Source organism: Galendromus occidentalis, unplaced genomic scaffold (assembly GCF_000255335.2).
Source record: "Galendromus occidentalis unplaced genomic scaffold, Mocc_1.1 scf7180000077383, whole genome shotgun sequence".
NCBI lineage: Eukaryota > Metazoa > Arthropoda > Arachnida > Mesostigmata > Phytoseiidae > Galendromus > Galendromus occidentalis.
In genome coordinates, this window is record NW_003805371.1 from 131984 (window position 1) to 147023 (window position 15040).

The 15040-nt window shown below is 50.2% G+C and overlaps 3 protein-coding genes across 3 annotated transcripts; 2 read left to right on the forward strand and 1 right to left on the reverse strand.

The window, feature by feature from the left end:
• Positions 1-864: 864 nt before the first annotated feature.
• On the forward strand, positions 865-5149 carry ScsbetaA (Succinyl-coenzyme A synthetase beta subunit, ADP-forming). The gene is made up of 8 exons (XM_003742337.1): positions 865-1077; positions 2271-2365; positions 2948-3077; positions 3205-3318; positions 3419-3808; positions 3913-4122; positions 4240-4407; positions 4493-5149. Exons 1-8 carry the CDS (start codon positions 1024-1026, stop codon positions 4646-4648), a joined length of 1317 nt encoding a protein of 438 aa, XP_003742385.1. The 5' UTR covers positions 865-1023; the 3' UTR covers positions 4649-5149.
• A 533-nt stretch (positions 5150-5682) lies between these two features.
• On the reverse strand, positions 5683-7953 carry Atg6 (Beclin-1-like Atg6). The gene is made up of 3 exons (XM_003742350.2): positions 7723-7953; positions 6660-7507; positions 5683-6561 (listed from the first exon to the last, which is right to left on the reverse strand). The coding sequence occupies exons 2-3, from the start codon at positions 7086-7088 to the stop codon at positions 5683-5685; spliced, it is 1308 nt and encodes a 435-aa protein (XP_003742398.1). The 5' UTR covers positions 7089-7507; positions 7723-7953.
• Positions 7954-10258: 2305 nt separating this feature from the next.
• On the forward strand, positions 10259-12722 carry LOC100905185 (uncharacterized). The gene is made up of 9 exons (XM_003742351.1): positions 10259-10342; positions 10616-10716; positions 10800-10890; positions 10993-11106; positions 11213-11316; positions 11448-11530; positions 11617-11834; positions 11962-12143; positions 12503-12722. Exons 1-9 carry the CDS (start codon positions 10259-10261, stop codon positions 12720-12722), a joined length of 1197 nt encoding a protein of 398 aa, XP_003742399.1.
• Positions 12723-15040: the final 2318 nt, after the last annotated feature.

A 15040-nucleotide genomic window follows, 5' to 3' on the forward strand; every position in this document is an offset into this window, starting at 1 on the left:
ACCCCCTATAACTGTGTATTTCGCGCGGGTTCGCGCGAGAGAAGGGGGAGAACATCCCCTTTCATCCGACACCCAGGCATCTGGAGCTTACGATACTCCGAGAAGGAGAGCGATCACGAATTCAGGTCGCTCGATTGGATGGGCACATCGAATCCGCGCAGGACTAGATATGATTGCAAGAATTTGGGCAGCTTGCATCGAAGGATCAAAAATACCGAACATTCTCTGGGTTCTCTCTCTAACTCCGCGCGACAGCCAATCTGGATTGCGATCCTCCGATCCCGAGCTCCTGTCGAACCTCAGAGCTCGATGTCTTCTCGAAATTCTGGGAGGAGAAGTTTCCCGTAGTCTGAGTGAGAGAAACTCCTGGTTTCGCGAAATCTCCTACTCGTGACGAGCAAACGAGTTAGCGGTTCGGGAGGTCCCTCGCCGCATTAGCGAGGGGCCTTTCCGTAAATTCTCTTTCAGCGAGATAAATAATATGATCGAGAGTTACATCATAGAGATGCGAGGCACGGCTCTCACGAACCTCCAGAGCCTCGGTACGGATATGGCTACGATCGGGGAGCGTTCGGGGTGAGTCCTTATTGATACCCGAGCGTCTCCTCTGCTGTCTGCCCTTCTTCTCTAATTCGACTCATTCATAAGAAGACGCAAGTGAATCGGACGGAACATTCACTCTTCGGTTGAATCAAGTTCTCAAAAGTTCGAAGTGCGCGCTCGCCCCGCTTGTCTGCTCTCACGCTCCGAGTAGAGAGACCGTCGCCAGAAGAGCCGTCTAAAATACATACTGCACACTGAGTGGCTGCGGCCGACCAGACACACTACTTACTGACTGGACACCGCAGCGCCGTCTGGCCGATCACTTTGGAACCTCTTAGAGAAGACACTCCGTGTTTGCAGCCAGTCGGTGGTCTATCGGTCAAAGGGGAATCCAGAGAACAGCGAATCTAGTTTGTCACGAGTCTAGTCTTATTGTGTGTGAGTGATTTTTCTGTTGATAGCGGAAAAACCGTAGGCATCATGTTGAGAAGTGGCTCCCGACTCACCAAGGCTTTGATCTCGCGGAAACTCGAGGTTAGTGCGTTTTTTCGAAGGTCGTCTCTTTCTCTACGATCAGGTGATTGGCCGTCCCTCCCTATTCTGATTGTCAGAGTAACACCTCTGTCATCCATATTTGACGCGCTTAGCCCGTACGGAAATCGGTGGGGAGGTTCTGAATTTTGAGGGGACCAGAATGGCGATGATCAACCGGGCTGTAAAGCGACCGGGGTCTCCGACTCTCCGTGACGGTGCATGTATCCGGTGCAGTGTCTCCACATACGACCGTCACAGTGGCTTCCTTCATTGTTTCTCTATAATCCCAGTCTAATGTCAGCATTCAATACATAAGGTTATGGACCGGAGACTCTGTCATCTGTTGATACCCGCGCTGTCCTGAGCTCTGAATTCAGTGACCTTCCGTAATGAGCCATTGGAACAGCGACAACCGATGGCCCTCGCGCGAAATTCCCATAACCGCGCGCCCGGTGGCGATACCGTCGGATATCTTTCAATTGGTTAGAACAGAACGCTTCGCGATGTTCTCGACTATCGATAGTACCAAGGTGATATTCGAGTGTTTGGATGCTCTCCAGCCTTGGCCTTGTTGAAGCTTAGCAAAGATTCAGGAACTCCTTTCGTGAACGAGCGGGCGCTGCGCGCTTCATGCAGCCTGCGACTTTTGGTGCGGTCTGAGGAAACAAGACTCTAATCGGTCCTGTGTGAGGACGAATTTCTGAAGTTTGAATGTAGCATCTCACAAAACGAGAGATTTCTCTGCTGAGACTCAAGTCGGGTATTTGATCCGTTCACATCGTCGCGTATGCCGTCACAGACCGAAATGACAAAATATTATGGCATCATATAATACATAGCTGAGCTCTCTGGGAACGACACTATGACTCAAACCGGGTCGATCACACCGGTGGAGCTCCCAAAGCTGTACGACCCTGGAAAGGGTTGCTTCCGCTTCTACGACATAATTGCTTTCTGGATAGTGATCCTTGAACTCGTTCAGTGAGGGGTGTGAGACATGAGCGGGACGCTCATATCGCTGAATACCGTACTCGTTGTCCCAAGTCATTGAATGAGTAGACGCCCCCCGCTCCCTGCGCGCCTCTCCGTCGCAAGCTCTCTGACCCAAAATCTGATTCGGCGGATTCTTTTGAAGATTTGGCGATCCGGAAAGTATCGGGGTGCCGGCTCTAAAGTCTGATTCCACCCCACAGAACGAAGCGGTATGCATCGCCTCCACGCGCCAGCTGAATCTGCTAGAGAGCGACTCGATGAGCATTTTGAAGGAAAATGGCGTCAAGGTCCCCAAGTGAGTATCTTAACCTTCGCTCGAGTTTCTATCGGATGAGTATCAGTATCGCCCAAGATGCTTCTGGGGTCTCATCAATCGACTTGCTCCGGGACGGAAGGGACTGTTTTAGTCGACGAGAACTTCGACCCGGCATAGAAATTACGTCACGCGACTCTTACGATGCCTTACACGTCAGATAACGTCCTTGCATGAAACGTGAGCTCGAAGTATGATTCCCCATGGTATGGGACGAGGGTTTTTGGCGCGGAGCCGGACCTCAGACTCATGCGGGACGGTTTCTCCAGAGCCAGTCATACATCGTCATGCCGTCAGCGGTATAGGAATTAGATCTGGGGCAGGGGCTAACGGTCAGACCCGTCTAATCGAGGTTCCACGGGCGGCTCGTCACTGAATTCGGGCCATGTCTCTGAAGATCTTCCCCAAGCTGCCGTATAGCTTTTCCTCTGATCTTCTAATCTCTTCTCATGGAGATCCCGGAGCTTTGGTGGAGGGGAGCGAGTCGTTCACGTCTTCGATCGCCCATACTTGATTGATTCGAGTCCGAAAAAATTCAGAAAACTAATCTCTCACGGATTCCAGCTTCGGAGTGGCCACCACTGCATTGGAAGCCCGTAAGATCGCCGAATCTTTGAAGGCGAAGGACTTTGTTATCAAAGCCCTCGTGCTCACGGGAGGCCGAGGTAAAGGACACTTCGATTCTGGACTTAAGGTTCGTGTTCTCATCCCACTCGATCGGTCGCGAGATCCTTGCGAGCTCTTAGTTTTCTAGTCCAGCAGATCGAGGCGATCCTCGGATCCACGAGATCATCCAATGATATTTTCTCGTCAATCGACAGGGTGGAGTTCGGACCGTTTTCACCCCCGAAGAAGCTGAAAAGCTCTCTGCTCAGATGATAGGTCACAAACTCATCACGAAACAAACCGGCGAAAAAGGAATTCTAGTCAATAAGGCAAGTACTGTCGTGTCGTGCCGCTGAGCGAGAATGTATCTCTGGCCGATCGGAAGTCTTGTTGGGGCTCCCTGTTTTGAACTGGGCTTACCGATTGCAGGTCATGGTGAGCGAACGTCTCTACAACCGCCGAGAATATTATTTCGCCATCATGATGGAACGTAGCGTAAACGGACCCATGATTGTCGCCTCGTCTCAAGGAGGTGTCAATATCGAGGAGGTCGCGAAAGAGAACCCTGACGCCATCCTAACACTGCCTCTGAAATATGGAATCAAGAAAGATGAGGTTCGCGACTTCTGCCATCGGCTCGGCTTCGAAGGCCAAAGTCTAGAAGAAGCTGTCGTCATGGTTGAGAAGCTTTACGACGTCTTCTGCAAATATGACGCAACCATGATCGAGATCAACCCGATGGTGGAAGACAACAATGGAACTGTTTACTGCCTCGATGCGAAATGCCGCTTCGATGACAACGCAGAGTACCGACAAAAGGTATGTTGATGACTTGACCGCCAGTCGGGACCGAAGCTGTATGGGTCGAATCCAGGCATACGCCGGAATGTCCCAGGAGGGTAATCACTTGACTGATTTTCCAGGTCTTGTTCGGTCTTCGTGATTGGGGGCAGCAGGATCCCCGCGAGAAGCAAGCGGCCGACTCAAATCTCAACTTCATTCCTCTCGATGGAGACATCGGGTGTCTAGTCAATGGAGCTGGACTCGCCATGGCAACGATGGACATCATCAAACTGCATGGGGGCAGTCCTGCAAATTTCCTCGACGTGGGTGGAGGCGCCACCGCCCAACAGGTAATAGACTATTTCCAATCCTGAGGAGTTCCCCATTGTACCGACGAATGCCTGTGAGCATAACTTGGACGGACCTCTTACTCGATCCTGAGCGGAATCCCTAAATTTTGCTTCCAGGTCACCGAGGCTTTTAAACTCATCACCAGCGACGAAAAGGTGCAAGCCATCCTCGTGAACATTTTCGGAGGAATCATGCGCTGTGACGTGATTGCAGAGGGAGTCATCAAAGCCGCTGAGACTTTGCAACTGAGAATACCGATTGTTTGCCGGCTTCAAGGCACCCAGGTAGAGTTTTGCCTCCGCGTCTATCCCATGGGGACTTTCGTATCCGAGCACCACGGCAGATTTCTGATGTTGCCCTTTATTCCAGGTCGACGATGCCAAGGCTCTGATAGCTGCCTCGAAATTGAAGATCATCGCATGTGACAATTTGGATGAAGCTGCCAAGATGGCTGTCAAGCTTTCCCAGATCGTCGGACTTGCTAGGAGCGCCGAGATCGACGTCAAATTCGAATTGCCCTTGTAGGTAGTGAGAATGAAGTTTCGAGTCGAAAGGACTCGAGACAACCAAACGAATGAGTCTCGATGCCTACAGGAATACAGAACTGGTGTTCCAAGGGTGACCGCTCTGCAGAGCGAGATTCATCATCGAAGCTCCGTCTCAATTTTCATCTCGAAGTACCATGGATGCATTGGAGGTTCCCAAAGGATTGCGAACACGTTTTACACTTTTCAATAGTGAGAGTTGTCGACTGTCGTTTTTCGAGAATGCATCTGGAAGTGTCAGGCCGTGAAGCGTCGTTAAAGTTTCCGTTGTGGTCTTCAGAATTTCCCGCGCACTCCATATCGTCGATAATTCGTTCCTGGTCTGCGATATGACGCATCTGTTACTATTACAGTTATCGAGCGTTGAAACCAAATATTTAAAAACAAAAACAAGTCCTGCAGATGATAAGAAAGACAATTTTTTCTCGATGTGTTTTCCAGTGAATGACAATAAATGAGGCTAATGCTGCTTGAAGAAAAACGACCTGTATGCTGTTTTTACTCATTCGATGATCGCTGATCTGTAGGGTTGTGCATTCTACGCATTTACGTGCATATATGCACATCTCAACGGCTTCAGGATCTTCACATATGCTGCAATTCCAGGCTTGTCCCGCATTTCGAGCGTTTTCCACGGCTTCTCCGTGCTTGTTGCCTTCCTCTCGTGAATCAATGGAAAGATGGGACTGATGCCTCGTCAATGGAACGGGTCATCAGTTTTCATGCATATTTTCCTGCATATCTCACTCTTTTTCGTGCTTAAAACGCACAGGCCCAGTGATCAGTCTTGACGAGTAAGGAAGGAATCGAAGAGCAGAAATATGCCCACAACAGATGACAGGGAAGGAGAATATATCGGGGGCTTTTATTAATTCTCCACCGACGAACCATTTACAAAAGTTTCGCATCTCAGAGTTTGAAGAGCGAAGTATCGATCACCAAAGGCACGGATACACCAGCGTGGCATCGATATTGGAAAAAACAACTATGTCTCCTTCGCAACTAGATTCTGAATTAACTTGGAGCGTCTCTCGAACTAGCGCTGCAATACGCGACAGCCCATTTCAGATTTGTCAGCATGAATTTCAGCGCCTTCGTCCATTCTTCCTCGGTGTTGAGCTGGTACTTGATCGAGAAAGCCTTCTCGGAATTGTTATCACGAATTTTCCCATCCAACATGCTGTACGGAAGACTGAAGTTTTTGTTGCGCTGCTCCACTTCCTGCTTGAACTGAGACAAACACTCCAAGAAGGCCACCATGCCCAAATCAAACTTGACGTCGTATATGAAACGCAGACCCCCCGTGTGATATAGCGGTAGTTTCTCAGTTCCTTTCTCACTGACCACCTCGATATATGATCTGTCTCCGAAGGGCACCAAGCGATGCTTCCCAAAGGAGAAACTCAGCCGTTTTGCCAGTGAGTTCATCAGGAGCACGGTCTGTCCCCACGCAATGTTGATCTCCTTCCAATCGACTGGGATATCGGGGAGTTTCCCTAGTCGGAATCCGTTGATGGTCCCGAAGTGACCGTCGTGCCATATGTGGAACGTCGCGTTGAAGACATTCGTCTTCGCCAACAGATCAAGCTGAGCCTGTGCGTACGCTAATTGATTTTCGACGGAGATTTTCTCATCGCTGGCGCAAATCCACTGACGTTTGAGATCCATGTATTCCTTGAAATGTTTCTTCTCGTCTTCTTCCAGCCGTTTCTTATCCTGCAAGAGTAGGTCTCGCTTGTGAAAGACAGCGGCGCGCTCGCTCTCAACTTTGTGGAGGGTCTCGATCAGTTCCTTCTCCTCGGCCTGGAGTTTGGCGAGATCCGCTCGTAGATCTTCGATGCTCTCCTCGTCGTTGTCGCTCCTCTCGCTGAGGTATCTCTTGTAGTCTTTCACCTGCGGAGACCGGGTTCACGTTTAATTCACATGCATTGGCGAGGATGACGAGACCCGGCTGAGCTGATTCAGAAATGATAAAGAGGGGTTGGACTCACTTCGCTCTCGGCCGTGCTGAGTTCTTTCTCCATGTGGTCTATTAACGTATCGGTACATTCTTCGCACAGAGGATGCTCCACTTCTGATTGGTCGGTGAGGACGTCGAATAAGCGAGCTGTCATCTCAAAATGTTGCGAAAATTTACCTGGTTCCTTATGTACATTGTCTCCTACCACGACGGTGTAATTTTCGCTCTCGACCACTCGCAGGGGTGCCGTCAGCTTTCTACAAACAGTGTCGTCATCCGTGGACGGCTCGGGCAATACCAGCGGCTCATCCTGCGACGAGGGCTTCAGAAGAACAACGGGAGCTGCGATTTCTGTACATAATCGAGCGTCAACAGTCCGGAACGATTCGTCCAATTTCAGTGGCATCGAACAACGCTGGCAAGTGAAGCTGACGTCGGTCGTTTGCGATGCCTCAGCCATTTTGACCGGATTGCGAGAATATGCTGTTTGGCGAACTCTATTGAGCAGGCTCGAGACCCTAGCTCTAGAATCGTATGACGTTTCTTAAGCGATTCTCCAACAGATATTCCAGATCGCTTCGAACGAGACTCTCAGCTCGGTAGTCCGGCGCGAGAGCTTCAACGACGTGTTCGGGTGAAAACTCTGAGCTCCTGTTGCTCTTCAGACAGACCGTCGCATCACCGACTTCCACAAAATAATAAGTCAGATCGGCTTTCGAGGTCCTGACGAAGTCGGTCAGCAAACTCTGAGCTTTGCGAAGGTTTATGCCCAGCTCGGCGGATAGATTCTTCGCAGTAACTGTGTCTCCGCCGTCGACCACTTTGGACTCGATGTAATGTAGGAAGGCGGCGTCTTTCATCGGAGTTTCAGCCACATATCTGTGGGAAGGACACCAGAGCTTGAATTAAAGACCTCTCCATAACCATGGCTGGGGAAAATCAGAGACTACTCCCCGCGTCTATTTTCCTCTACGGTACTTTCACTCTAATGCGAGCTCGAATATTAAGGAAATATCTACGACTCATGAACTCATCTGGATTATCTGCGGAACCCCCATTCAACGGTTTCATGGATAAAAATATCGGGTACTTACAGTCGAAGATCAGTTGAAATTTCTCGTCTCTACAGCTGACGCAAGTACTCCTCTGATGTTTATGAAGATGCCTTGTCGAGGTCATGGAGGTACACTCTCTCGGCGTCTAGAGCTCAAGCATGCCTGCTTATTCCGAGAACCAACTCCGCATTTCTAACCCCCAAGCGGTTTCAAGATAGAGATTCGATACAGATACGATTGTTTGTCAAACTTGATCAAAACAGCAGGACCTAGAGAGGAGTTATCCCAGACATGCCCCAATATACTCCCGTATCCGGTACCGCTCACAGACTCCGCACGCGGGTTCGGCGACTCGACGTCCCAGACCCCGAAACTCTCTCAGACCTTCTCTGAGCGATTGACTGTGATAGCGGGTCCGAAAGTCCGGAGAGTACGGGTATCGATCGGTGAGATCACTCTCGGTGCGGGGCGAAGTAGTATGCGCGCTTCATACGGGGATATATCCAGAATCTTGAACTTCCGACGGGCAATAAGCCAGGCGAGGACTCCGCGAGAACCTATCCGATATCCTCCGCCTCCGACCCTCCGTGTCGGTCCGCCGGCTGAATTCTATCAACGTCCACTCCCCCTGCCCTCTGTCAGAGCTGCCGTCGTGCGTCATCGCGTCCTTTCCTTATTCTCCTGATTTGGATTCTCTCTACCGACCTCCAACTTCTTGTCAGACCCAAGAAACCCGAACCCAGATTCCAGGAATATTAACTCGTAAAGCAGTACTCGTCCCGATCCTGTATACCCGCACCAGCATTCAAAGACATGTGGCGTTCGCTTGCTACTGACCGATAGATTTTGGGATCTCATTTGCGCGGCTTATGGCACGCTACGGTACTCGCGGAGGACCTTGCGCTGGCAAGGGTTTCTCGATAACTTTTCCCGATCTGTTTGTCGGAACGGTTTTGGATTTCTCCGATATTGTTTTGCATCTTTGGTGCGGCTACGAGCCCCAAACGCAGCGTCGGAGCGCAGAGGGCTGGGAAGGAATTCTGTTGGGCAACCGCCGCGCCGTAGGCTCTCGCAGAGGAACTCAGCTGCTCAAGCAATGTCTCTGATATTCCGAACCCCAGGTTCACCTCGCTCTCGAAAATCGAGTTCGCCAGATATGATTTCCGAGAACGGCGAGAACGGAGGCCTAGAGAGCCCTGGAGATTTTAGGGCCCCTCTCTGTGACAGAGAAAACAATTTTCCACTGTCCAAGTTTGACGGAGAGAACGTCTGTGACTTCACGCTGGGGACCGAGCGATCTGATCGGTTGTGCGTGAATCGGACGATCGGCAGACACGGCATGTCCGGCTATTCTGTCTTTGATGGCGGACGGATATGTCGAGCAGTTATTTCGCCTTGTATTGAAGATTCATTCACGGTGGGGTCGGTCCGATGTCTTGAATACATGAATATGAAGCAGGGAAATGCGAAGCCGATCGCAAAACGTCCTTGAAGACTTGCCCTCGATGCTCATCATGGAATATGATACATATCGATCCGCTGCCGAAGTTTCGACGGATCCGAGTGTTCGGATGAACGAGTGGCATGGAACTCTGTAGCAGTTCGAGTACAGGACGCTATCATCGCCATTAATGGCATGCATTGCCGTGACGGTCTAATGGGCTCTCTCATTGATACTCTGTTCTATATGGGTTCTATATGGTTGTAGATTGCATCTTCGACACCTCTCAGCACGTTCGACATTTATCTATTTTACAATCAGAGCACCGAACGCCTTCTTTTCTGTTGCCTGAGAGAATAATTTTCGAACCTATACGGCTCGGTCGTTGCCTCGGCAAGTACGGCGGTGATTCCAATGCAAAAGCTCAGGTGGCTAAATATTTTTCGAAGTACGAAAAGCTACACAAGGTCCTGCTGAAGCTTCATGCTCGCCAACGGGTCAGCGTCACGCGGCAGACGTCTCGCTGCTCTCCAGATAGACAGGTTCTCACAAGAGGTTTCTAAATCCATTTGGGACGAGGTTCAAGCCCTCTGACTATCACACCCGTCATGAGCGACCTACTGTTCTGTGAGCGGAGAGTTCCGGTAGGCTGCTGCACTGATTCAGTCGGTTATCATACGAAGGCAGCGAGCGAGTGCATTTCATGGGAATTATTCGACTCGTCAGATATCTCTTGTCAGACACATTGTGAGCCTTTCTTAATTCGGGAGGCGAGACCTAAGGATGTCTTCTCTATCGACTGTGACTCGGCTCCGGCACTGATAATGTTCGTGGAATTCTTGGATCGATCCTCGAACGTCTCTAGAGCTCATTGTTATTGATAGAATTCGCATCTGAGCCGGCGGACCCTGCAGAGAGTAGGTCCGAGGTAATCTGAATCCAATGATGTGGATGACTGATCGTTACTTGATCTCGAGATGATTGCAGACATGCATATTATGTACTGGAATATTGGGCAGGAATGATCCCTCCGGAGGCGTCGCCGCGGCGAATGCGGCCCGCAATCTCGCTGAGGACATCTGATGCTGCCCGGGCCGTCATGTGCTTCAGCAGCTCTCAGAACTGACGTTCCAGATGAACTATCTCAAGTTCGAGGTTTTCCCATTCTCAGCAGATTTCAATCTATCGGATGAATTCCTTCGCCTCGCGATCGTCCAGGTGGGTTGGATGAGAGAACCTGAACACCAAACTCCTCATTCTTCAAAATGCTCTTCGGCGATGTAGAACATCGGAATTGCCGCCCTCTTTCAGATGTTCTACCATATAGAACATAGATGTATTATTAGATGTATATATTTCCAATGGAAATTAGTTCTTTCCTCGGGGCCCGTATCGCTTGAACATTCGCAGTCTATCGAAATTTGAATGGAGAGTGGAAACGAGCTCGAAGAAAGACCGGTCGCTCTAAGCCAAAGCTCTCCGATGATTCAGGTCGATCCATTCATAGACAAGAAGCGGATTCAAAACTCCGTGAAGATGTACGGGGCGCTCTCGCAGGCAGCGTCTGCGATTCAAGCCATGACCAAGCACAGGTCAGAGTGACGTAGACGCTCTCCGAAAGTTCTATCGTGAACGCTCGTCGTGGAAAACAGAGTTAAGTTTTTGCTCTCTGCAGATTAGCCGTCGTTTCCGTTGATGACGTTCCTTTCGGAATAAAATTGGAAAACGGAACCTTCCTAGGAATCATGGGAATGTTCCAGCGAGGAGTGAGGAACTTCATTCAGACTATGTATCCCGAAGCCCCTCCATTAATGGGTTTTCCTTATCCCAAGCACCCTGAATGAACACTTTCCACCATTCATATTCAGGAAATCGACGTCTTCATGGGTCCTGCTCTGCAAAATAACGACCGTTTCCCGATCGTGGAATCTTCGGTCCTCTCCGTCTCCACATACAATCTTTTGACGTGGTCCCCTGGAAAGGTCTGGTTCCCTCTCTGATCTATGGGATGTCACCACCTTGGGACTCTCCACCGGGGAGTCTCCAGTCAGATTGAAATCCTCCTGTCTGAGCTCCCTGGTTTCATAGATGATAGATCCCTTCAACTTCGTGTCAGCCTTCGATGCAGAAGTTTGGGCTTCCCTGATGATCACTTCCTTGCTGCTCGTGCTCTTCAGCTGGGTCGTTGACAGGTAGGACTCCCCATGGAAAATTATTCTCCTGAGCCCCAGGTGAAAATTATGATCGGCTTGGGGTGCTCTCTTCGGGCTCATTGGGGAGTCAGATGCCCCAAAGCGACACGGGAACATGCCGCTCTCCCCAGGTACATGACGCCTTGGAGGACGGAGCCTCAACTGTCCTTGTCGTTCTACATGTGGGAGTTTTTCACGTACTTCTTTCCTGAATGTAAGCGAGAGCCCTTTAGAATCCTCCGGTTGGAGGACAGAGTCCAACGCTCCTTGGACTTTCCGACGTACGTGCTTGAATTGCAGGCTCGAACGCACAACGAGCGAGCTGGTTCAGAATGTGTCAGATAGCTTTTTGGATCGCTTTCTCTACTCTCTTCATGATAAACCTGAGCAGCGCTCTCACCTCAGCAATGACGATCAAGGACGCAGGAGATACTGTGACGGAGTACGCCGACATCCTTCGATTTCCTAGAGCTCAGATTTTCGCTGAAGCACAATCGTGGCTGACGCAGATCTTCACGGTGAGAGCACGTCTTGAGAAAACCTACTACGAATTTAATACGTCTTGTCGAAGCGAGAAAGTGTCTCATCAGATATAGAAGAACGTATTCTGAGAATTCTTCACGCTTCCACTTTCTTTGGTTCCAGCACCCTCAGAATGAGCTCTATCGGAAACTTAGTTCAAGACTGAGTCCTGTCCGCGGACTTCTGAGGAACAGAAGTAGGGCACACCAGGCTGTTGTCGCAACAGAAGCCAAGCAAGGAGTGATCGTTGCGAGTCCGACACTGTGTAAAGCTCTCATCCTGAACGAAAAAATGGCAACGGGGAGGTGCCCAAGCGTGGCGATATCATCCGGGAGTGCGGGTCTGATGAGCGGTTCCGTATTCATTTCTCGAAGACTACCGAGGAATCTACGTTCTATGATTAATAAGGGGTTAGTTGCCCGCCGGTTTTCCCGACTCGGTCCAGGACGCAAGCAAAATACACAAATACCAGTCCATATATTTCATGCTTAAGTAGAGGCGGCTCTTGTGGAATAATACATGAGTTTACCGGAGCCGGCGCCATACGTTTGTGTGATGAACCGGGCGATTGGATTGAAAGTTCTTCATGCATTGACTGGGAGATTTTCAGGACGGACTAGGGGAAAATCGTATGTTCGCTCCACAATCACGAAATCCATTCCAGGGTGTTGATATCATCAGAAGCGTTCCTCCTCCAACAACACATCAAGTGGACTCTCAGAGACGTGGAAGAATGCCTCCGACATTCGAATGCAGAGGATTGGCAGAAAATAGAGTCGCTTTCAATGACCGATACACAAGGATGTTTTTTCTTGTGGTCGATAGGCTTATCCGCGGCGACGGCGGTGTTCGCCATCGAGAAAATCTCGAAGCAATCGGAGTGAGGAACGATTCACTGCGGAACTCTCAGACCCCACCTCCTGAAGGACACATCGCGCCTCAGTTCAGATCGGGAAGTCTTTGTTTGAACACTGAACACCATAAAAGACCATTCCATAATATAATTCATCATATCTCGATCTCTACAGAACGACCAGGGACCGTTCTGAGCGGACCGAGCCGAAACGCGACGCGGGGCGGCGACTCGGTCGCCCCCGGATCCAGCTTCGCCTGTGTTTGCGGGGTTCATGAGTTCTCCGCCGGCGCACGGAGAAATGTGGAGCGGAGCCGGGGAGATGCCGAGCCCGGGTCGTATCGAGGCGTCCGTATGATATCGGTCGCGAAATCGAAGATCAGCGAGACGGTCGCGAAATCGGTGAGACGGACGCGATGGTTTGAAATTACCGTGATATTTTGTGTGTTCATAATTCGACGCTTGAAGAATGACCCGTGAAGAATTCATCGTAGACCTTGTTCCTCTGACGCGGCATGGGAAAGAGCCCCGGACCTGCATCGAAGGGCCTTTTTGAACCTTAATGCGATGCAGGAATAGTGTATTCCTTGTTGGAGAAATGCAATGAATGATTCCTCAACTTAAAAACCCGTAGATTCAAATCCTCTCTATATATAAAAGACTAAATAAAGGGCATTGGTCAATTCAATGAATGCTTGTTCCCCGAACGATTGCGACCTCCTGTCCTGAGTATGAGATCATAAGAAATGGACTACGGCGTTCTTTCCGTGTCAACCTGAAGACTGGAGGATAGACCGCCTGAGGAATCTCGAGCCCCACGTCTCCCCGCGAGGGAGGAACCCAGACAAGTAATCTTGCTAGAGCCGTGTGACAGAAATCCGAGAGAATGCCGCCGACAGGATTCAATGGATCTGGAGAACCCGCTGAACTCAGTATCGTGTACGTAAGCACTGAGAGACTCGTTGTGAGGTGCATCTCGGGGCGCCCTCCCGTTAGTGCTCTCATTCGAGGGATCCTCTTTGATCGATCAATTGATGTTGTCCCGCGGCAGAAAGCGCAGTGTTGCTGGCCGAGGGATCATCCAATATCCATCGTCGCTTCGCCGAGACTGAATTGATGCAAGTCACGATGAACATTAGCGTTGGCGACAGGGTGTCGGTTCCGAGTCCATTCTCCATCGCTAGCTATCTAGTATGGCTATAATGGACCCCGTAGTCTTCCCGTATCAAACCAACTTAAATGCAACGGATAAACTCCTGCGTTTCGCTGCAACAAATGTAAGCACGTTCTCCCGGTGTTTCCGGTCCAGATAGATTCGAAAACCAGCTCCGGGAGAATATAGCGAACATCAGCGCGCGTTCCTTTCCTAGCTCCCGCCCTTCCTTCATGTGGAACGATTAGGGAACCGTATCCTACTCAGGGGATCCTCCAAAGGATTCGCTGAATCATTCGCAGCTCTCCTCGGTTGCAAGTGAGTTTGTCGGAGATATCGATATCTTATTCGTGGACGGTGAACCAATAGACAATTTACAGTGTCACGGTCGTCCTCGCCGGGAATCTCGAGCACGGGATTCGTCTCGAGAATGGAACATTCACCGGTATCATGGGAGAATTCCAAAAAAGGGTGAGTTTCTTTTCGCAAGCTCCCCATTTAGTTCCCCCTCTTCGGTACGCGGAGACATTCGTTCCCGAGATTTCCCCTTCGCCTTTAGCGCGTGGATGTATTTTTGGGACCCGCCATCATGAATGAAGAAAGATTCGACTTGGTCGAACCTTTGACTATGACTGTCTCATCCTACCGATTCCTGACGTGGAGACCTCTGAAGGCAAGGATCTGAAACCGATTCTCGACATCATGTGGAGATTTGAGGCGCCTGATTCCCCATGTTGAATGCCATGAGCTATGACCGTAGAACTAAGAGGGATAGTGTCGTATCAGATACCCGACGTTGTTCCCAGGTCGTACATCCCTTCTGTACTCTATCTGCCTTCTCAGTCGGGGTTTGGTCGGCTATACTGATCACAATACTTCTCCTGGCTGTGTTTTGCTGCGTCATTGACAGGTAATGGTTGTCTCATCTCTTTATCAAATCGCCCACGAAGAGTTCCACTGTCCGAAAATTCCGTCTCCTCCCGCGCAGATATTTCACTTCGCCGTGTCATTCGTCGGAGCGATGCTTGCCAGCATCTTTGTTCCACTTCGTATGGACCTTCTTCGAACGACTCTTCCCCCGAGGTCAGTCCTGTCTTTAGATCGTGAAAGATTTCCAAAACTCCGCTCTTCCTGGGGAGTGAAGTGGGAGGGTGGAAGATTCCATGGGGAAGATCTCTTATCAATCACACTAAATC